The sequence below is a fragment of the Pseudochaenichthys georgianus genome, chromosome 10, assembly GCF_902827115.2.
Source record: "Pseudochaenichthys georgianus chromosome 10, fPseGeo1.2, whole genome shotgun sequence".
In the NCBI taxonomy this organism is placed as follows: domain Eukaryota; kingdom Metazoa; phylum Chordata; class Actinopteri; order Perciformes; family Channichthyidae; genus Pseudochaenichthys; species Pseudochaenichthys georgianus.
The window spans coordinates 23,340,221-23,364,963 of NC_047512.1; the positions used below are offsets into that span (position 1 = coordinate 23,340,221).

General features: G+C 42.4%; 1 protein-coding gene across 1 annotated transcript; it reads left to right on the forward strand.

The window, feature by feature from the left end:
• The first annotated feature begins 1,397 nt into the window (after positions 1-1,397).
• On the forward strand, positions 1,398-23,632 carry LOC117454399 (ras-GEF domain-containing family member 1C-like). The gene is made up of 14 exons (XM_034093621.2): positions 1,398-1,757; positions 13,139-13,351; positions 13,560-13,682; positions 15,779-15,916; positions 17,486-17,707; positions 18,900-18,974; positions 19,829-19,927; positions 20,425-20,527; positions 20,621-20,700; positions 20,794-20,889; positions 20,992-21,087; positions 21,170-21,293; positions 21,426-21,498; positions 21,849-23,632. Exons 2-14 carry the CDS (start codon positions 13,145-13,147, stop codon positions 21,871-21,873), a joined length of 1,461 nt encoding a protein of 486 aa, XP_033949512.1. The 5' UTR covers positions 1,398-1,757; positions 13,139-13,144; the 3' UTR covers positions 21,874-23,632.
• Positions 23,633-24,743: the final 1,111 nt, after the last annotated feature.

The following is a 24,743-nucleotide window of genomic DNA, read 5'->3' on the forward strand; positions in this document are numbered from 1 at the left end:
AAAGGCATGTGCTCTTTGTGTGCCCTTCATGTTTCAAAGCAATGCTTACATGTAGGTTAATTTGCCTTTTCACTGTAGCAGGACCCTCTGCACCTGCTTCAGTGCCGATGTGTGTGTGTATAAGAGAGAGAGTGCTTTATCTCTTTCCTCTGCTGCAATGTCAGACCTGTGGTCCCGTCCCTCACCACAGGGCCCAGCAGCAGGCATCCCAGCTCCAGGGACAGCAGCTCTCACAGCCCCTTATGGCCCGACAAGGACCTTTACCACTATGCAGCTCATCCGCTTAATTATTTCTCTCTCCATCCGTCTCTCCCTCTCTTTCTCACATCACTTCCCCACAAATTAATTACTTTACCTCCAATAACTTACACCTCAATCTTGTAAAAAAAACATGTCAGTAGCAGTCAGGCTAGCAGGCAATACGCCACTCCCTTTACCCATTATTCTAGCCTCTCATCTCTACTCAATAGGGAGGTTTTAAACATTCCCTCATTGCTGTTGAATTAGTTGAATGGCAATATTTAGCTATGGTTTTAATGGAAATACAGACTGGCTCTTAATATCAGCATCATTTCTTTATTCCAAGTTTCAATCAGGGGTCACATAGTGAGTGTCACTCAGGCCGTGAAGGGATTTTCCTGGGTATTACAAATGAAAGTGCTCATTGTTTCATGTAATCTTCCCGAAACGGTTTGGGCAGATAACCTCTCTGGTCTAGAGCGTGTGTATAATGAGATGACGCATTAGCTAATAGGGAATTACAATTATTGTTCTTCCTCTTATATTGGTGTTGATGTCCAAGGCTATTAGTATTGTGTGTCTTTTTCAAACTGAGTAACTGACAAACAAGGATGCAGTCTATAATACTGTGAAATGAGAAGTGTGTGTGTGTGTGTGTGTGTGTGTGTGTGTGTGTGTGTGTGTGTGTGTGTGTGTGTGTGTGTGTGTGTGTGTGTGTGTGTGTGTGTGTGTGTGTGTGTGTGTGTGTGTGTGTGTGTGTGTGTGTGTGTGTGTGTGTGTGTGTGTGTGTGCGCGCGCGTGCCTTTGTGCGTGTTTCTCTACCAGAGATCAGTACACTACCGGAAATCAACCTTCCTTCAAAAATAAAATCACGATATTATGCATTAAAATGAGACTTAACTGAGCTATGATGAAAATGTACTTCTATAAACGATGTTTCTTTATTTATTTGTATTCCTGGTCCCTCACGTCCTGATGTTAACTGTGTAGAGGATATAGGAAGAAAAAAAACATCAATAAAAGTCCCCGAGTGAGTAAACTAAGCGCTAGGCAGCGCGTCTCCCATTTAGCAAAGTGCAACCCCTGTTCGTCATTGAGCGTTTTATTTTGAAAACCGTAAGTGGAAGCCACCTTATTTTCCCTACTTGACGGCTGTGCGAGTAGTTCCCTGTCCTCTCCTCTCCTCGGTCTGAACACTTGCTCTGAGGACGTGTGGATGTGCTGTGCGGTCCGCCGTGTCTCCGTGGCGCAGGACAGGACCGTCGCCACGCCTTCAGGGACGCACTTTTTCACGGCGTTAGCTCTCAGTCAGTGACCGCTGTTCCCCGGTGGAAAGCTGTCAAGAGCCAGGACATTTACCCACTTACACTTATCAGACAGGAGTCTACTTCTCCCACTGATGCTGGTTTAACAGGCTGTTTTGTAAGCGCTTACATTTTGGAATATCTGGAGAAAGTTTTATTGATTTTACATCGGATACAAGTCGGATCAAGAATGGGGATCAAAGTGTAGTGCTGGTAAGTGGAGAATGAAACAAGCTTGATATCATTCATTACCATATTATGATTGCGCTCACACATACAGCCTGTGTGCGTGCCTGTGTGTATGTGTGAGCGTGCGAGGTGTTAGAATGCTTCTCTATTTACTGTTTCTAGAAAGATGTGTCGTCACAGATTGAACTTTACTAGGCGATGACATCATAGTGGTTTATCGTGTCAGGAACACTGTATGCTCGCATCACTTTACTACGAAGAGGGCATCACAGTGTGAGGCGTGAGTCAGCGGTGCGCAGGTCTGAAGAGGGACTGGCACTGCGTCTCCTGCTCTGACAGATCCACAGGAGCGAATATTGGACATATATCAGGTGACATTGTGATAGTCAATACTGAGGGTAGCATCGGAAAAAAAACTGCTGATAAATGTTGTGGTTGGATAGCTACAGGGTGTAAAGCTTATCTTATGTTGTATAGTTATTAACGTGTATCCACTTGGTAGTAAATGCTCTATGCAAACTCACTTCTGATGTGGCTCACTATCAACTGTGCCTTTGAATATATAACTTCTAAGTGTAGAATATTTGGTTGGAATGAATAAATAGGTGTGGCACTGTTGACATTCTTTAAAAAAATGCATCATCCACTAATGTGCCTTTTCATCTAAAGGCGACATAGCAGCTTGCACAGCTTACCAATACAAATGAAAAAAAGGATACATCTGTCTCCTGCAGCTTACTGCAAGGTGCAAGAATATAAGACCAGCTCTGTCAGAAACCATTTAGGTTGGGAGAAATTCTAGCTGTTCATATTACCAGTTAAGGCACTTCCGCTCCCACACCCTCAGCTCTCTACAGGCTGCACCCCGAGCCCCATGCAGTGAAGCACTGTGGGGAATCACGTTTAGAGACCGTGCTTTTTCACCATTAAGCATGTCTTTGTCAACACATGCCTTATTCTTTATTTCTCTCACTCCAGTTGTTAAGGATGCAACCCTGGAAACTGGTCTTACCCCCAGCCTCACTGTCGTTGGTGTGCTTCTGTATGCCCAGAGGGATCAGAAACACTTTTTTTTGTTCTATTTTGTGCAGGCTGAATGAGAGTTTCCTTTATAAAATGTCAAAATGCTGTTAATCAATCCTCTGATTCTGTCCAGTCTCACAATCTGAATTGTGTAACCGTGTACCATCACCAGCACCCTTTGACCCTTTGTCATGCTCTCTTACACCTCAGTCTCAGTGCTGCTCTCATTCAGACTCCCTGCTTAGAATGGTTTGGAATTAAAATGACAGCTTACTCCAACAGTACAGTAGATACGGTTTGGCATGAGTCACCCGAGTAGGGGTCTGTCAGAAGTCAGCACTGACAAGTCTGCAGGTACAGACAGATTACAACACATGTTCCCCCTAATTCAGGCCAAGTCTGCCGAGAGTAACAGGTGTGCTGTTAATGAGGGCATCGTTTCGTTCACCGTGAGACTGAGAGAGGCTAGTTCCCAGAGAGGGAGCCTCGTCATTGTGAGGGGAGAGAGAGAGAACACGCATGTCTGTCTGGGGCAGGTCGATGGGGAGGTAACACAGTAGCTGTGTGTGTGTGTGTGTGTGTGTGTGTGTGTGTGTGTGTGTGTGTGTGTGTGTGTGTGTGTGTGTGTGTGTGTGTGTGTGTGTGTGTGTGTGTGTGTGTGTGTGTGTGTGTGTGTGTGTGTGTGTGTGTGTGTGTGTGTGTGTGTGTGTGTGTGTGTGTGTGTGGTGTGTGTGTGTGTGTGTGTGTGTGTGTGTGTGTGTGTGTGTGTGTGTGTGTGTGTGTGTGTGTGTGTGTGTCTGGCAATTCTGTTACTCATGCACTATGAATTCCAGTTTATTATGTGATAGTTAAGCACACACGCGGAAATCAAACCTCGGAAAAAATACATTTATTTTGTATTAGGTCACTCACTCGTCCAACCAGGGATAGGCTTTGAAGACAAGATCTTTTTTCAAGCTAGAGAAGGTTACTAACTAAAACTGCATAATAAAAAAAGGATGCAAATTATCAAAAGTAAATCATTGTGGATTGAAAACTTTTATTTTTGTATATTTTCATTTCTACTCACAGGTCATTTCAATTCTCTTGCTAAATAGGGAATTTACGAACGTGTCAGCTCTGTTTATTTTACTTTTTCCCACCGACGGGAGCTCGGATTTAAACAGGACAGGATATTGTGACAGCCTCTGTACCTGACAGGCCATCGGATATTCTTTGTCTGCACAGCAACTTTGCCACTGACACGGGGATGATGAGAGTGATCTCTCTGACAGGCTGAGGCAGACGGGGTTCAAATGTAGAATCACTCTATCACAGCTGGATACCCTCTATAGGGCGGCAAAAGAAAGAAAGACGGGTACATGGGATTTGAACAGAATAAAAGAAAGAAGAGAGCGGGCAAAGTAGGGTTTCAACAGGCATCTAATTACCTCCCAACAGGAGCCTTGACTCCATGGAAACGCTCTTTGCTCTCCAGCACCTCTTAGCTGCCTCCACATGGCCTGCATGCTGTCATATTGGCAGCTATCGACAGACTGTATTGATTGGATGGGTCAAAAAAGCAATGGGATATGATTAGATCCCTGGTGTGCTCAATACACCACAGGAGCAAGCATATAGATTACTCCATCAGATAAAGGTTCCAAGTAATGGCATTTTTCCCTACCATGCGAGCAGTGTTTTTAGTTATTATATCAGGCTGGAAAGCTTCTGGACACCTGAGGATAAGATACTTTTTTTATTAAATAATATTTGTAATATATAGTTATATGTGTGTTGGTTGTGTTTGTACAGAATCTAACTATGAGAAGTTTGGCTTCTTTTGTTAATCAAGGTTTATCTTTTTGACCTGTTGTTCTTCAAAATCACAGTTTGCCAAATAAATCAAAGAGAGACAAGACATGTAGCATTGTAAATACTTTGGTATTGCAGATGTTTTTCGAGTAAGGGAAATGTATTCAACCCACGTCAACCCTAAAATACATGCAATGTGTTTTGGTGGGAGTGAATGTAAACAACTCCAGAACAAATATCTAATTCATCAAATATCGATGATTCTCAAATACCTTGCTCTATTTTTTTGTGATATTTTTTTTAAGTAACAAAGGTTGGGATTGTTTCCTGGCGTATAAGTGGAGGGTTAAGGTTGGCTGACTTTTGAAAAGTGACTCCACTACACACAACATGTCTGAGCCATCAGTAGCTACGTTAATGTCATGGTTCCCCTTTTTTAATAAAAGAGTGATCATTTTGCTATTCAATGTAAAATACGTTGAATCTAAAGAAATAAAATCTCTTTCTTGATCAAAATCACCATTTGATCAGAAGGCTGCTTTGACAGCACACTGTTGCTGTAAATGATATAACTAAAGTAAAGTGGATGCATCATGAAGACATTTCACATTATTTGAAGGAACCATATTGTAACTTGGCTTAATAATCAAAATGCAAGAATGTTATGGACACAAAAATGAGATATAGCGATTGAAAATCACCATGAAATACCTAGTAGTGGATAATGAAGCATGCATTTTGACCTTTGTCCGTCTCTAATCATATCAAAATACATGAGGCATGAGTTATGAACAGACCAAACCATGCAATCTCCCGACACTAATTGGTACGCTCCGACATCATACATCAGCAGAGACACACCGCGTGGCCTCTGCCCGCGCTTGTTGTAATGAGCAGATAGATGTTCTTTACAGGGAAAGAGACAGTCTTGATGAGATTAGTAATGTCTGGTTATTAGATTTGCATCTTATTCAGCGGCGGTTATTGTGCAGGTTTGATTAAGAGTAAGACAATGCTGGGTGGGTGTTTGGATGAGGTCTAATTTAAAAAAGAGTCTGATGGACTATGGAGGTAGCTGCACTCTGGCATTGTTTCATTCATCCTTTCTTTCTCTCTCAATCACTCCACTCTGTTTCGCTTCCCATATTCTTCTATTCACTTGGCGAGCTGGTAATTCCTCATAAGAGGCACTTAGAGGAAAATGATGCCTGTTTAGGACAGAGACACAATCACTCTTGTCCGTTCACCTCAAAGGAGCATTGCATCAAGAGTGGTTGTAAATTTGAACATTATGAATAAAACATGGATATTTTTTAAAGCATTATGACCATTGTGAATGACAGATTTAGGGCACTCGATGCTCAGACACGTGCTACTTTTCCCACTAAGAGCCAATTTGTGCTCTACTTTAATTATCTCTAAGTAACATGATAGATTGCCCAGCTACTTCGCATGTCACAGACCCTCAATTCATTTTAGTACATCATTTAAATCCACTTGGAGCAGGGGAAAAGGAATCACATGTAGATTTCTGACACAGCCAAAGAGAAGTCAGGATAATGGTGCTCAAAACCTTTTGTATTTGGTATCAAAAGCTCAGACCTGCTCTTAATTTGATGGTTTTATGTGTGCTGATCTCAATCCCATTTACATGTGAGTATATATATATGTAATATGTTTACTTCAGGGATTAAAAGTGTGCAGTTACTCTCATGCAAAACAGTATTTGCATCTGACTTTATCTCACTTTGTTTTGGTAGATAATGTGAGAAAACAGACCACAGAACAGTCCTCTTGCAGAACAGTGGCACAGATGGTTGTCCTCACATTGAAGGTATGACTTCAGTGAGTCTTGGATACTCTCTCAGCCCTTTCTTGCAAGCACACATACTATCAGAAACCAAAAAAACATACATGCACACAACTGCGTCCAAGCCTGCTCAGGAATGAAGATGGCTACACATGTACACAGGGTGTGTTCACGGAGGAGCTTTACATTGATGGAGCTGGTGGGTGTGGAACAGGTGCCAGGGCGTCAGCGTGACCCCACTCACACACTACAGGGGAATTCCAATAAAAGGGATTTGGGAAGGGGTGTCCCTGTGGAGCCCAGAGTTTTGATTCTGCGAGGCTCGTCCCACAGAGAGAGGCTGGGGAATGGGTGGGGAGCTGGAATGCCTCGTCGGTAACTCAATCCTGTGTTTGGTTGCTGTGTGGGTGCAAGTGTGCATGCATGTGTTTTCTCAAAACACAATGAACTCATTTGTGTTCAGCTCCACTCCTCCCCAAACACACACATGGCAATAACCAACAATAGTGCGCTGAATATTTTCTTTCAACGCGTGTGTGGTGACATATGTGTGGTATTTTGCGCTCTCTCTGTTGTCAGCGCGGTGCCAGGCAGTCACTGTGCAGCTCGGCAGCCAGATTGGCTCGGCCCCTGCACCTCGGCATTCAGTCTGGACGCCAATACACTTTTGGGCTCCTGTTGGGACTGGGGATGATGGTAGGGGCAGGGGGCCAAAAAGCCGCCCATGCCAGCAGCCCCCACTGGGAGAGCAGGCTCTGCAGGGCCATCTGTACAGGCGTCCTGAAAAGTAGGGCGTGAAGAGGCCGATACAGGAGGAGGGGAGGGGACGTGTGGAAGGGAAAGGGGATTGAGATGCTGGATGACAAAGAGGTGTTTACTTTATTTAAAGCCCCTACCATCATGGGAATAAGCCATTATTTCCCTAGCATCATTTCAGCTTTCAAAGAACACAAATGTAGGCCAGAGCTGCAATACTCCAAGGCAAGCAAAACGGTGTCAGGACTGAAAATACGCAAGGATCCGCTTTCTGAGAGCGCTGCCCCGAAATAGATGCAGTGTTGAAACTGTAATGTGTTAAAGGAGTGAATATGTGGATTCTTTAATTAGAGAGTAAAGTGTTAGAGTATGCAAATTAGTTTGTGAGCTGGGGAGTCATACGATGGACACGGCAAAGGAGAAGCAGAGTTCAGTTTGTCTGCAACAGCCGAGATTTAAAATTCATAGTGCCGAGACTCTCTGCACACTGCCCTGAGGGAGAATATCAGCCTCACCCCACTTCATAGCCCACCTTTCTCTCTTATCTTTAACATCTTATTCCTATACTCATCCCCGAGCAAGGGAGGGGATGCATTTTTTTTTACATCAGTCGTTTTGCTTCCCTTTAACCGTGATATCTGAAGCCAGGAAGTGACTACGGAAACAAAACAAAACATTACTGCAATACCCACGCCGGATATTTGCTGATGTGGTGCTGCTTCTTTAAGAATAGCAATGCATCACGCGGCACGCCTTAGTTTCACACCTGCTTTGTATTGTTTCTCAGTATCGATATGCCATAGCCTTTATGTACATGTCATTCAATTATTAGACATAAACAGTCCTCAATAAGGAACATGAGAAAATGTAACTTAATACTACAAAATATAGTAATACAATCTAGCTATTTTACGTTTGGACATTTCCTGGAAAGCAACAAATGTGTAGCCCTGCTATGTCCCAGCTGTTCCTCAAGCACATACAAAGCAACTTTGAAAACATGCTTTTCTTAAACTTGAGGAAAAATGCCACTGGGCAAACATAAACAATGTGTTTATGGGTACAATAATTCAGTCAAGTTTGGGGTTGAAACTATAAAACTTGGCTCTTTATTTCCTAAAGTGCTTATTTTCTAGACTGCTTATTCTCATCCAAATTGTATTTCTCAACATTCATGAGAGAGGACCTACAATATTTCCTCTTCTATTTAAAGCATGCAGGTCTGGGGCCAGTATCTTGCCTTGAGTATAGCGGCGAGTCTCGTGCCCTTAACTTTTATTTTGGCAGATGATGAGACTTGGTCAGGAGAGTCAGTGAATCAAATTCAACTCTGACAGCTTTAAGTGATCTTTTAAGTATTTTCCTTTACAAAAATGTCTTGCACCACAGCTACAGATACAGCCTAAATGTAGCCTTAAAACTGAGCCAAGTTGCAGCGCATCATAACAACAAGTACCACATTGTGACTTCATCGCCCTACCAAGGGTCCTTAATTCCTAACCTTTGACCCCTGGCCAAGGTCAAACAGTGGTTGGATTTTTCCTGTATTAGCCTCTCTAGTCCTTATGGAATGATGTCTCAAATGCTGATTGTCTTCATCCATTGGCTCAACAGTGGCTCTCTCTTGGTTCTCCTCATAGCACACAAGCATGTACGCACACACACACACACACACACACACACACACACACACACACACACACACACACACACACACACACACACACACACACAGGTATGTGTGAGCAATAATATTTCTGTGGCAAAACAGGTTTTACAGAGACAGGAATGGCTTTAATTACAAAAGCTTAACTAAGTTGTGAAGCTGTTCGACAGCTTTAAGCGGCTCAGTCGTGTCAGGAATGTTGTGTCAGGAATATCAACATGCATACACACACACACACACACACACACACACACACACACACACACACACACACACACACACACACACACACACACACACACACACACACTGCTAGAGATTAATGAGTGCTGATAAAGATTGTGCATCTCCAGACAGTGCCATTTTGTTAATCATGATGGAACAAAGCGGGCAGATCCCCTGACGTCAACGATAACCGCTTGACAGAATCACAAGACAAAATATACACACGTGCACACACAAAGCAAGTACCCTGAACAATGACACTCCCCCAGCTGTCTAGACCGAGTCAGGGCTGCCGTTGGCTGGCTGCTGGAGATCTCAGGGGAGATTCAAGCACACTACACTCACCTGTTCCTTGCTTTTTGTTTCTCAATGGGTTTTTTCATGCAGTGTCGATGCAATGTGACAGGCACAGAGGGAGCTGGGTGAATCATGAGGTGCGGAAACAAGTTATACATAGAGTGCCGATGAGGCTGACTTCTTGGTCACATTGTAGGAAAAATGTGGTGTAAGCCATATGGTATAAGAAGTCAGAACAAATATCTGTGACATTTTCTTGGTCAGTCACAACAAGGCTCATTGGGTCATTTGCAGATGTAATCCTGCAGTTCACAAGAAGTGAGGAATTACAACAGAAGGTAAACTGATACATTCTGGACCAAGATATCTCTGGGAACTGCCCAGCAACTTCAGAGCAATCACAGCTTAGCGATAGAGATGTTGTCAAATAAATTGAATAGCCTAGAGAACAGGATCTTGCAAATGTGTTACAAATTATCTGCTTACATAATCATTACCCTTTGCTCAATTCAATACACGAAGGTGTTGTGGCTGCTACAAACTTAGATAATGTTGGCTAATGCTAGCTAACTCACTGAGTCAGTCTGTTTAATATATGACTTATTCCACACATTATTCTCCCATGTCAATTCTAGCACCTACATTACCCACGATGCAACTTGACCCATAAGAGTTTAATTGAAGCTTTGGGTGTGTAATTCTAGTGGACCTGTAAACAGAGTTTAATGTGTAACATTGGAAAAGATCCCCCTTAAAGCAACAGACTACACAATCTGAAAGAAATAAAGAATAATTCAATGTACCATTTGTTGTATTTGTCACTTTTTGCCTTGAAGGTGTAGTACAATTAAGGTCTCCATTTGAGCACTTGACTTCATGTGTCAATGCCGTTTCCCTTTTCTTTGCGAAACCTTTTTATAATTCAGGTTATCATGTGTTTAGTGGCACAGTGCCAACAAGGATGAATGTGTCATTTACAGAAACCGATGACTGGTCCATTACAGGTACACATCTGAAGAGGAGTTACCTGATTGACCTTTGCTCACATGCTACAGACTGTGAGGAATCAACTGACGGAGACGCAGGGCTGTGATGAAATCATGAATCAGAGCTGTAGAAATGCTGTAGGGAGGAGAGGAGGAAGCAATAAGGATACATTTGTAGAGCGAAGATTATCTCAAATGATAGAGGAAATCATTGACAGTGTGGGCACGTAGAGTAAACTCTCAGTCTCTCCCATACATATATGAATACAAACAAACTGGCAGAGGGGTGTGTGTGTTTGTATGTGTGTGTGTGTTTGTATGCATGGCGTGGATTTAGTCACGCACACTCCTCGAGCTGAGACTTTGTCTTCCTGTCAGTCCTATCATTGAAACATCCTTTCAGTCACCGTAATGCTTTCCTGCTACATCTGTGTTGTTACAGAGGCTTGTTGGATTTGTCCATTTCTCTGTTTATCAGGCCGTGTCTGTCTGCATGTTGTAATCCAATCTGGAGGAGGTCGCTGGAAGGACAGCCCCGGCTTCCCTTTTTGGAACCTAATCTAGACAGTGACAATCACATTTATAGGAGTAAAAAAAGCTCACATGTTTCATTAAGGACAATGTAGACTCGCATTTTGGACTATTGTAGTAATATTTTCCAACTCTGTAATCCATTTCCCTGGAAAATAGAATATTTAACAGATTAAGGTCAGGGAGTTAATCTGTGTAATTCTACTTTTTAAGTAAGCTTCAATATTGATTAATAGGTTGATACAGCTCCATCTGATGTGTTAAATTACTCTGAAGAGAACATAAGAAGATGTCGGCTAACCACAACATTCTTATCTAAAATATAGATATAGCTGTGGGTGTCAGTAGGAAGGAAAGCTGTACCACAGAAAGACTTCCCATCTCCCAGCCTTTAATGTCTCAGACTGTCGGTGTGCATTCGTGTCTAGGTGTGTACAACTGCATGAATAAGTGCTCGAGTGTCTGGGATAACAAAGGAAAGCTGAACCCCTCACACATGAAACTTGAGACATTAGCTGCGCTTCTACACACCAGTGTGTGCTTGACCTTTTACCCCAGGGACCTGTGACACCAGTCTATTCGAGTCTCTGATAGGCAATACAAGGGGGAGGGGAGCCTCAACGTCACCAGAGGATGAAATAATGGCAGTAAACCTGGACCACTCCAACGTTCCCCAGTGATTTAGGATAGTTGCTGATGTGGAGAAATTTGCCTAATATGAGAAAAATCAGGGTGAAAAAAAATGCCTCTTTTTCCATCGCTCTATTGCTGTACTACTATATCTGTTAGTATGAGTTTTTTTGTTTTGTTTACATACTGATTTTGCCCCAACCCAAGCTGTTGCTGAGCTACTAACAGCAGGAAGAATATGGCGTGTTTACATCTGAGATAACTTCCTGCGTTGCTCATGGTCTCACTGTGGGTTTCCTGCCTGTCTCGTGACTCGTGCAATCGAAGAGTGTGCTGCACGACCTTCCTGAAGGCACCCAGAGACTTCAGTCTTTAGCAGTGATCTGTCTGGCAGTCTATTTTTTGTCTATTAATGAGAAATGTTATAACTTTCTCAATTTGATATACAAAATGTCAATACATGTTACCTATATTTTCTTTTAACTTGCTATTTGAAAGCTAGTTAACGAAGGGGTCTTAATAATTGATCAGTTGCATGTAGATGACATTAAGGTGATGAGTGATGATGATAATTGCACCCTGAGGATCACAAGGCTTTCCGTAGTATCTCTACTCTAGTGTGCAGTGAAGTAAGTGCTTCTTTCCACTACAGCTGCTGTGTTGGTCCATTGAGGGAAAGAACATGTTGAATTTTTAAAACGTGTAACCCAAAGCACTCTTCAAGGGAAAGACGAACAGGGCAGAGATGGAGGCCGCACGAACGCTTTCAGGCAGCAATAGTATCCACGACGACTGATTGACCAACATTTATTTCGTTCTCTCCTCCGTCTTGTCAATGTGGGAGACAGGGGCAGCTGTTGCCGGGTATTCCGTATCCCCTGACGACGGCAGCGGCTGTCAGTTGGATGAAATGAGTGTGTTGCTGCGAAAAATTTGAGTGAACAGGAGAGGATACACAAGTAGGCAGAACAGAAGACTGAACAACATGTTTTGTTCAAGCTCATTTAGAGGCTCTTGAGATATATTGGAGAGTGAGAGACAGAATATGCGTTAACTTATTTCCAGGGTTGGGAGGGTTTTTGTACTATAACTTGATTATTATTATTATTATGCTCTACTTTTGGTTTACCTCGATATCAAATGCAATGCATATAAATAAAAGAGGAAAATAAATCAATAAGATGGCTATTGTGAATTATTTGAAACGAGAACAATGTATGTGAAAAAAATGTCCTTTTACTCTACAGTTGAAGAAAAGGGAAATATAAAATCTGAGCAAACAGAAAAGGCTCATGAAAACCATGAAGCAAATTCAGGCGTATAAATTCAACTTTGGGCTGAAAGAAGAGAAGAACTCACAAAGCAGAACATAAGTCTATCATTCTTTACTTTAAAATGTATCTAAACACTGTCATCCTGCTAGTCCCCCTAAACATTTACCAGTAATCTGATTATGTGTTTTTGTAAGTCATTGTAATGGATTACAGTTACATTTTATTGTATCCAGTTTCCCCGTTACACGTATTCCGTATCTCCCCAAGCCTGATTATTTCCATCTTGCCAAATGGAAGGGCTGCCAAAAAATACTTGAGTATCCATTTCATAAAACCCAATCATATCCCTCCTCCTGATTCTGCCTGCATCCTGCTGACAGTGTTTTTCCCCTGTCTCTTCTATTGTGTTTCAGACAGGAATGCCCCAGACTGTGTGCTCAGGCACCATGTTCACCACTCCCAGTGGCTTCAGCCCCCATCTGGCCTGTGCTGATCCTGGGGAGGAGGAGGCCCCTCAGGAGGGCCCGGAGCCCGGTGCTTGCCTGGCCGATGGGCCCCCGATCACCTCCGCCTCCCTGGACACGCTAATCCAAAACCTGGTGCCCACTGCCGATTACTACCCCGAGGTAAACTGGAATTACTACAGTCCTATGTTAATTATATACTCCATTATAAAGCACATTTTTAGTTTAAAGCGATAGTGACGGTACTGCCAATTAGATCATTAGCCCCATGTCTATGTTGAAAGTGCTACTTTAATTACAGAAAGTCGCAGTGTTTTTTATTGATGTGGTGGCAGTGTCTTAGCTAATGTCTCCCTTCCTCCTTTGACAGAAAGCCTATGTGTTTACCTTCTTGCTGAGCGCTCGCCTGTTCATCTCTCCTCCGGAGCTGCTGTCCAGGGTGTGTGAGCTGTGCATCAAGCAGCAGCAGCTGGATCAGAGCCCACTCGATACGGTCAGCACTGCACCATGCTCAAATACATAGCTCCTGTATGCATGCGCTAATGAGCAGAAACACAAGCAGGCACAGTGAAGGCATGCAGTCGTACTAATGTTCTGCATGCAGGAAACCACCGTTTTCCCACATTGCTGACTGTTGCAGTTTGCTGAGAATCCCAAATGTTGACAACCAGAGATAGCAAAAGTACACACATCCTTTACTTAAGTAGAAGTGCAGATACTCGTGTTTAAAAATACTCCGGTAAAAGTAGAATTACTGACTAAATTTCTTTACTCAAGTAAAAAGTAAAGAAGTATGGGCTTTGAAATGTGCTTAAGTAAAAAGTACCCATAACTACCAACTGTTTTATAGAGTAACTGACCTCGCTTTATATTAATAGAACAATAATGTCATTGTTAGCTAATGAATGTTTCGATGCTGAACAACGGCAACGTTTTCATTGGTCCCTCTTCTTTAGAGAACACCAGGAAATGATGGATACTAGTGATGTTACGTATTGCGCCGAGGCTTCGGAGCGTGTGTTGAGTAATCCCCGAAGCTTTTTGTGAAGCATGTATCGAGGCTTGTATCGTTTTGGGCCAGTGACGTCATCGATGACAAACGAAGCCTCGCTGCCTGTCGACACCACGTGACTGCTTCACCAAGCGATTCAGATCGGTTGAACCCATACAGTCTATGGTTGAACCACAACGCTCATAATACCCATGGATGTATTTATAAGAACCATATTAACCCTCCTGTACCCGGGCCCGGTGACACGATGGAATTAAGAGAGCTCAGACCCTCACTTATATAGAGGTCGGAACATGTCATAAGTATAAATAGATACAAGCATACATAAATGTAGGAATAAAAACATGAATAAATATGTTGCAGTGTTTTCAGGGAGCTTTAGTGTGTGTGCTGTGGCTCAGCTGGAAAGCAGTTGACTCATGACCGCAGGGTCCCTGGTTCAACGACTGAACAATACCTATTTTTTGTTGTTTATAAAAGCTACAGCTAAATGAGACAATGTAGTTAATAAATGTATTTGATATGGTTTAGCCTTTCTCAGGCTACAACATGGTTACGTTTAAGAATATTATTAAGGAATACAAATCCCTCTTTGCAATGTTTACCAGCCTCCTTAGGATTTTCAATCACAATCATTCAACTGGAATAAATACAATATTGTTAACATGAAGGTATGATTTTATGTTCGTTGTTTAGAGTTATTCTAAGGCTTTACTCATTGGGGACTCGGTATGAGATAGAGCACTCTGTTGAGATGTCCAATCTGCCTGTTGTACACACTTTGACCAGCAGGGGGTTTGTGTCCAAATGAAGCCCATGATGAAGCCTCATGAGATGAACCCTTTTGCGAACCAATTAGCTCGAAAGCTTCAAAGCTTCATAAGGCTTCATCTCGCCATCACTAATGGATACACTGTTACGGTGTGTGCAGGAAGCAGGACCCAAATGCAGATTAAAGTGTCAAAAATAACTCCTTTATTTCAAGGCTATACTATAAACAAAGACAGAACAGAACACTCACCGAAGACCAAATCATAACACAAGACGAACCGACAAAGACAGACAGAAAAATCAGAACTTAAATACACACAAGACTAATCACACAAACGAGACACAGGTGAGGAGGGAGGGACACCAGGTGAACACAATCGGGTAATCAGGGAGGGAAAACAGACAGAAGGCAACAGGCAAAACAGGAGGTGAACACTTTTCAAAACAAAACAGGAAACCAAAGACAGAAAAAGACAAGACAAAACACAACACAGACAGATCTTGACATACACGGATCGTGTTCAAATCAAATGGCACGCAATGACTCTAAATAGTAATGATCAGGCCACCAAACACACATTCAAACTAAAGGAACCAGCCTGTTTGGAAAATGTAGGAAGTAGAAAGTACAGGTATTTGTGTTAAAAATGTAAGAAGTAAAAGTAAAAAGTCGGCAGAAAAATAAGTAATGGAGTAAAGTACTGATACCAGACAAATGTACTTAAGTACAGTAACGAAGTATTTGTACTCCACTACTTCCCACCTCTGTTGACAACACTTCACCTCTTTCCCTTCTTCAACAACAGGCGAAAGTGCGTAAGTTTGGGCCAAAGATCCTGCAGCTGCTGACGGAGTGGACGGAGACGTTCCCGTCTGACTTCAGAGAGGAGAAGATGGTCGGACACTTTAAAGACATCATCCACAGGATAGCTCCGTGTGATGAGGTACACTGATGACCTGGAACTAAAGCCAAATGAAATCACTCCAATCAATTTCCCGCAGGAACTATTTTCTTATTTTTTCAAATTTGGTAGATAAAATGACAAAATGCTACTGATGAAGTCATCCGTTTCTACAGCATAATAAGTTGTGATGGGCTGTAAGACTCCTGATTCTGATCTATAGTGTGGGTGCTGCCATTATAGCCTTCATAAGATGTAGCTGCAATGAGAAATGCTCTGATGGGGAACGAAATTCAATTATCATCACACTGTAGTGGGGTGATTGAAAGAGTCAGAGTGCCTGTGTAGGATGAGTAACCACAGCTCAGTGTTACACAATCGTACATTACTGGAGAGGAGAGGAGAGGAGAGGAGAGGAGAGGAGAGGAGAGGAGAGGAGAGGAGAGGAGAGGAGAGGAGAGGAGAGGAGAGAGGGGAGGAAGGAATGATGTTATAGGAGTGGCTCTATCTGCAGCCTTGAGGGGACATTCGAGGAAGGGAGATGGATGGAGTAAAATGGGGGGGGGGGGTGGGGTACAGGGTCACAGAGAACAGAGGAGAAGGTAGAGAAGAAGGGAGGGTGATGGAGTCAGGGTGAAGACAGGGAATAATGGAGGGAGGTGAAGAGAGGACAGAGCGAGGGGAAGGGCAGGTGGTGATGAATGTGCTGCTATTTACAGCTGGCTGTGTCCGCTTTGGGTGTGTGTGCACGTGGGAGCTTTGGCTCTGGGTCATTTGTGAGCGAGCTGACCTCTTGGCCTCAGTGAGCGTTCATCTGGAGGGAGGAGCACACACACACACACACACACACACACACACACACACACACACACACACACACACACACACACACATTCCTGGACACAACACACTGCACAAAACCTCGAAAACGCATTTTGATTCAAATGAAAAATCACATTGAACTCTCAATTCCTGGGCTCATTTAATCCCTTCACACACCATTTGATAATGTCAGCGTGCGTTGTGCTTAGAATAAACATAAACAAACAGAAACCAGTCAGACTGTTAATGAGGTATCAATTCACACATATAAAGAGTTGGTGCAAATACAGCATGCTTCTACTAATCAGTTAAATTACCAGATTATTACTTCAGCATGTACACTGCCGGATAACTTAAGGACTCTTGCCGATAACTACTAATTACCTTTAATACAATTAAATTAAATGGTAGGCTTTATTGTAATTTGCACATTCGCTACAGTGTAGATATGGCAATGAAAAACGTAGGTCACAGGCTCCTCCAACAGTGCAACATATAGGACATAGACAAATAAAACAGATACAACATTGCAAGTAAATACAAATATAGACTGCACGGTTACTGATATAAATGTTAACTTGTGCAAATAGAGCAATAGAGCACTTACATATGAGCTAACAGCCTGGTACACAACCTGAAGTTATTATGATGTATTGCTATAACGGATCTGTAAAGCATTAATAATTAATTAAAGTCGTTATTGACAGCTCTCTCCTCTCCTCTCCTCTCCTCTCCTCTCCTCTCCTCCCCTCCCCTCTCCTCTCCTCTCCTCTCCTCTCCTCTCCTCAGGCGTACTGGAAAACCCTGAACCAGGTGCTGCAGAAGCTCAGCCAGCGGTTGGCCCAGCTGAGCCAGGGGGAAGAGAGCATCGTCAAGGTCTCCCTCAACGCCTCGTCCATCTCTGACAAGCTGGTGGCCTTCAAAAGCAAGCCTCCGCCCATCCAGAAGGACATGCTCTCCATCTGCAACGATCCGTACACACTGGCACAGCAGCTCACCCACGTGGAGCTGGTGAGGAGAAGGGGGAGGGGTGGCTGGGTCAGACAAAGGTCAGGGTGAAGGATGATAACAAGGGTGGACGAGGTAGGAAGAATGGAAAGGATTTGGAGCTAAGGATTGGGAAGCATTGGGTGGGGATCAAATCAAGAACATGCAAGTCAAGCACATGGGATATAAAGCATCAAACGAGGAGATTAAGTGGGTAGAAAGAGATAAGAAATGTGTGAAAGAACAAAGGGGAAGATATAATAGCTAACTAAAATTGGCAGGATCACTTAACATGGTGCTGGTTGAAGCCCGCCTTAGTGTAACCCTGATTATTACGTGTCAGCAATAACTCGCGCAGTATGATAAGGAGAACAAAGGGAATAATGCAATGCAACATACATGAACAAAGGATCCCTCACATTGCATGCATGGTGCCTTCAGTCTACCCATGTGTGTCTTGATGTGGGCACGTGTAACTGGGGGGGGGGTTTCAGAGTGTGTATGCGTGTATATGTGTGTGTGCGCCTGAGTAAGCTTGTACCCTTGTCTGAGCGGAGACATCACCCCAGAAGTCAGTGATGTGCCTGGGGCTTTAAACGAAGGGGATGAAAAACTGCTGTAGATATATGTGACCTGACAGCTTCGCTCTCCGACACACACACACACACACACACACACACACACACACACACACACACAAACACACGAGAGAGAAAGACAGGCATGTACAGTGCACAAAAACAGAGTTTTTGTGCACTGTACGTTCTAGTAACACTGTAATTCTCCTTTAAAAGAATGACATGCTTTCAATAAGTGTGTATGGGGATTATATTACGAGTCAGGTAGTGAGTCATTTTGATTTGCACGTGAGCCGTCTGTAAATAGAAGCCAATGTTTTCTCTAGTGTCACTTTGAAGAAATATGATGCCATGGAGTCACGTCAATGAGTCATTACTTCCCCTTATTGATTGTCTTCCATTACTGAAATGAAAGAGTTATTAATTGGACTCGCTCCATGTGTGTGTGTGTGTGTGTGTGTGTGTGTGTGTGTGTGTGTGTGTGTGTGTGTGTGTGTGTGTGTGTGTGTGTGTGTGTGTGTGTGTGTGTGTGTGTGTGTGTGTGTGTGTGTGTGTGTGTGTGTGTGTGTGTGTGTGTGTGTGTGTGTGTGTGTGTGTGTGTGTGTGTGTGTGTGTGTGTGTGTGTGTGTGTTTTCCAGGAACATTTGAGGCACATTGGGCCGGAAGAGTTTGTCCAAGCCTTTGTTCAGAAAGACCCGCTCGATGGAACCCAGGTAAACATCCATTTTGAGCATTTCTAAATCCCCATTGTTTTTCAATGGTCCTTAATCAGTTTGTGAATGGAGGGGAAAAGATCAAGGCCTCGAAGGTTTTTGAACATTTAAAAAATAGAAAGACACAAGTCATTAAAAGTGCTTGATGTAACAGTAGTAAAACTTCATCCATGTCTCACACTAAATGTTTGGTCTGGGCTTGGCCGGGATAAGTCCTTGAATGTGATGTTTAGGAAGGATTGGAAACCCTGATATTATTTCCATGCATGCATTCTGTTTTGTCATATCAATGCAAACACATATTCTATCCTTGGGTCGAACAACATTATCAAGCATTCTCAGTTTTGTTTTTGTTGGGGAATACTGGAGAAAAGAAGTAGATTTCTCCGTTAAATAATCATTCTGACAAATAAAGCATTGTATAATGTGTTGTTAGGGTTTAATGTCTGATCAGGATTAGCTTCTTAAGGGGCCTTTTAAATGTCAGCAGGAAAATAAGGTCACGTACAGCACTGCATTGTAATGAAAAAACTGTAGCCAGCACACTGGATTGCTTCATCTTTCATCTCCATCTGTGCAATGCTTTCACTATCTCTTGTTTGTTCAGCGGGGTTTTTCCTCTGTATTCAGTCGCCTTCTCTTTCACTCATCTTCTCTCCCTCTGCCCTTCCCGGTGTTTTTCTCTCCTGCTCTCCATTGATTGTGTTATTTCCGCTCCCAGCTCGCTGTCTTTGTAATGTACACTCACATAGGGGGGGTCAGCCTGTAGATAGGAAGCTAATTAGGAGCAGAGGAATTCCCCATGGTAACATTTCCTATAGTGAAGTGCTCCTATGTGTGTGTGTCATCTGCAGCCGTGCTTCGGTGACCAGAAGAAGAAAACCTCCAACCTGGAGGCTTACGTCAGGTGGTTCAACAGACTGTGTTACCTGGTGGCTACTGAAATCTGCATGGTGAGTGGCCATTGTTGGTACACCCGGTGCTCCTTTATTCTGTTTCTAGGAGCAAATAAACATCACATAAAATAAGCTCTTTAACCTAAAGTAACGAATATTAAAAGTAACACTTACCAGATTTGAAAAATAATAAAACCACTGATGAATATCATGTAAATCATGTACTAGACATGCAGTTTTCTTGCATGAGAATTTTAGAAGTTATATATGTTCACATTTTGTATTTACATCCATCATAGAACCAGTACTGTATTCTTTCATATTGCAAATGATGATACCGTGAAAGAGTTATATTGTAGTACAGTATTTCATTTTAATAGACAAATAGAAGGCTGCAGATAAAAGCACTGTGGTTGTTACAGAGTGCTACTGACCCCTAATGGTTACTTTGTGTTACTACACTGACACTGGCACAGGCAGTACTTGTAGAGAAAGACTCACTTAGAAGAATTAAGCATATGAAACTAAAAACCCTCCTTTTCCCATTTTTGCAGCCAGCGAAGAAGAAGCAGAGGGCCCAGGTGATAGAGTTCTTCATTGATGTTGCCAGGGAGTGTTTCAACATTGGAAACTTTAACTCCCTAATGGCCATCATCTGTGAGTCTAAATTTGGTTTATCTCAGAATATGATTACTAAGAATTATCCTGCACGGCCTTGTATTGATAGTTTGAATTCATTTCCTCCTGCAGCCGGCATGAACATGAGTCCTGTGTCACGGCTGAAGAAGACTTGGAGCAAAGCCAAGACTGCCAAGTTCTTCATTCTCGAGGTAAACACAATACAAACTATTCACTGAGAGGTACAAGACAGGTGATAACTTGAACTTGACAGTTTATTGCTTCTTTGCCATTTGCTTTGACAGCACCAGATGGATCCTACCGGAAACTTTTACAACTACAGGACAGCCCTGAGGGGGGCCGCCCACCGCTCTCGCACTGCCAACAGCAACAGAGAGAGGGTAGGGCAACATGTCACTGTGAAAGCTTGCTGGCATCATTGCAATCATTTCATCTCATCTTCAATACTTCCTACATTCTTCTTCCTCTTTCCTCTCCCTCAGATTGTGATTCCCTTCTTCAGTCTGCTGATCAAAGACATTTACTTCCTGAATGAAGGATGTGCTAATCGGTTGCCCAACGGCCACGTCAACTTTGAGGTGAGGCGGTCACACTTTCTCTTGACCATGGGTCCATTTCACCATCTTGAGAAATGTCACTCAGTGCAATCTTGGTTTTCAGAAATTTGTGGAGTTGGCTCGGCAGGTGGGGGAGTTCATGACATGGAAAAAGGTGGAGTGTCCATTCGAGCAGGATCGGGCCATCCTACACTACCTCCACACTGCCCCCATCTTCAGCGAGGACGGTGAGACCCTGTTTTTAATTTAAACATTTCTGCACATGGTTATCCAAGGATCCCCACTCGTCACAATGTTCTTCTACTAAACAATCCTCTTTACTTATTTCCAAACTATTTATTTTTCTCATCCTTCCTCAGGTCTTTACCTTGCATCCTATGAGAGTGAGAGTCCAGAGAACCAGGTAGAGAAGGACAGGTGGAAAGCACTCAGGTGAGAATGATAACACATGTCAAACTAAAATGGGACTCAGAGAATGCTGACATCCCCCAAAGGTGCCTTCACATGCGAATGGTCTTATTCCTCTCAATGGGAAGCTGGTGTTCATGAGTTTTCAAGTTATATTGTCAAAGCAACACAGATGGCTATTTCCAAGTTGTTGTTCCAATTTAAGTGAACATTTGTCCCAGTTTGGAACACATTTTTCAAATGATTCTGACGTTACATGAATGCAGAACACATGTACTATCTCGCTATTTAACTTGATTCATCATTAATGTGCCAGCCCTAGGCTATGAACCCACCGTCCATCATCACCCTTCCCTCTGTTTGTCTCTCATCAGGTCTAACGTTCTGGCAAAGACATGAGGTGCTGACGGCAGCCGACCCTCCCACCAGCGAGGGGGGGAGCATGTGTTCTCATTGCACTAAAATGAACTGTGAAGGAGCCTAGCTGGTACTTAGGTGTTTTTCTATGAAGAAATGGTTTTTAAATAAAACATGATGAACAGGATTCATCAAGAAGAGTGTAAAAAAAACAAAAGAACAAATCACAGAAAAGTGAATTGAACAAATTAAGCTATAGAAACTGGAGCAAAATGCCTTTGCAGTATTTTAAATATCTGTGATGAGGTACGGTATGTTGGTGAAGGATACACCTCTCCTTCCCTCAATGTGTGTTTGCTCTGTAAAGATATGTTTACTACTATAGAGAGTACAGTTACAGGGAAAACCACTTTATATAATGAATTCCTACTGATTGTTGTTTTTGTATTTGCTCCTCCTCTGTCTTCTCTCTTCTCTTTCCCTTTGGCCTAAAAGCCTTGTCTAGGTATTTGATTTTTCCTTTACTTGTGATGTACTGTGTTGAAACTTACAATGATGTGAAGGGCGCTGGCTAGCCCGTATCAGCTGTCTAATTTTATAGGTCTACTGAAGGAATGGCTAGTGACTGTGTGCACCTGGGAGGACCGAGAGGACATGCCTTGAGCATTTCACCAGTTCATCTCAAGTGTACTTGTATGTGTGCGAGTGCGTTTGAGATCCAGATGATCATGAATTCACGTCCGTTCAGATTATCACTGTCATGTTTAGCATGAGAATGACCGGAGAAGCCAGTTTATAAGTCATCTCTACTTGTATTTTAATATATTGTATCTTATTTTGGGCGGGTAATATGAACTGTTTGAAAAGTGTTTACTACTTTGAAATGTATCGTGCCAGTTATGCGAGACAACTACAGTATAGTTACAACAGGAGCTAGGCCAGGTGTAGATTGTGTACAGGTTAAATTAACTCCTCATCTTTCTGCTCTTCAGGAAGTTTTCTCTGACTGACGTTCAGTTGTCTGATATATTTATGGAGATTTCTGTGCTGACAGATGTATAGTTTTTATTGTAACTTTCCTTTACTGAACATGAAGTCAAATAGCATGCTACCACAGGTGTCTATCTGCCTATAGAGAAAGAGGGAAACTTGTGCCATATGTTGTCATGACAATTCAGGTTCCTCTGACTTGAAATGTGTTTATCATTTTGTGGGATTGTCACTGAGCTTTGTTTTTTGGCAGTTTTGTTGTGATTTGGGAGACATTTTTGAGGTTGCGGGAGGAAAGTTATAGGGAATTATGTAATTATAAGCTTTTTAAAAACAGTCGTATTCAGTTTGCTATAATTGATTGATGTCAGTGTTTTCTCTTTAGAAGCACCTTTCCCCCTCTCAATAACAGACTGACTTTAATTCTCCCGCCTCCATTTCTCATCAATAAACTTGCTTTCCGTGTAACACCTTCCCCAGATAAGTTAAGACAATAGAAAGCCAGGATGTATGTGCAGTCAAACCTTCCGTTAAGAGCGAAGACGTGTTTTAATAAAACATTGCCTGTGTTCAACATGTGTTTTCAATGACAATCACATTAAATCAGATATTTTTAAAGGTGTCATCGCACTGCCAAGTCTATCTTTGAAGTGTTTGCTTTCAAACATACATTGCTGTGTGCAGCTCAAGGAGTGGAGTGCATTTAGCGGTTATTGAAGCCAAGCAGACGCATGCTTGGCTCCAACTTTACTGCATCATTTGTGACTGGTTCCTACAAAGCCTTTAATAAAAGTAAACGTTCCTTCGATCATTTGCCTTCTGTTTGATTGATTTCCATGTGCCTGCCCATTCAAGCGTGGCTTGAACAAAACATTAAAACAAAGCAATGCATTGAATAAACTATCAGGGTTTTCAAAATAATGAATCCCAAAATACAGATGTTGCAAGACTTCATTTGCAATCCTCACCTCAGATAAATTAATGAGGTAATTAACTGCAGCCCCATTTTAAAAATACAAACACTAGAAGGGAAGCTGTGATTTTACACAAATGAGTGGCAGCACATAACTATTTACCAAAGCCCAAGGCAACCACTTCAATATGCTTGTTTTTGTTCAAGTCCACGCATAACTACACCGGTCCAATAAATAAGGCCACGAACATACTGGTCTGGTCTTTTTTACGGTTTATTCTCTCGCTCTCATTCTCCGAAGACAACGGTGTAAACTATAAGAAATTAACAGTTGAAAGTTTACATTAAATCGTAACACCTTATCACATTAGCTAAATCAAAGCACACACTAAATATTAACACACATATCACAAAAGAGAAACATTTACTGTGTGCGCCTCTTGAACCCTGTAGAATCTAGATTATGCCAACGGCATGCGTTGCCATGGCAATGCCTTCTGACCTGACTGCGGTCATGCGACTCACCGACCACATCCCAAATGTGAACCATTCTTCATTTCGCTATCCAGATAATACTCTACATTTTACAATTCTCTAATTACACTCAAATTTACTAAATCATAAATTGATAAGCAAATGAACATCCAAATATAAACACTTCTCAGACCGTTACACTCCCACCACATTACTATGATTTATGAAACCTGTGTGAATAAATGTAGTCATTTCAAGAACCAAGGTGGATATATGTGAAGTACTTTAATACACTGGTAAGTGTTCAAAGATGTCTACGGTTCCATTAGAACACTTCTTAGTTGTTTTCTACAAGTACAACTAGTTTATGAATAGGACTTTCGAGAATGGATGGTTTAACTGATCTTTTGTCCTTCTTTCCAAGCTTCCTGTTTCCTATTTTGAACTGTGTCTTTCCTTGCTTTGTGACTTTGTCCTAATCTTCTCACCGTTTTTACCTTTGGCATCCTCTTTAGGCTTTTTATCAGACGCATGC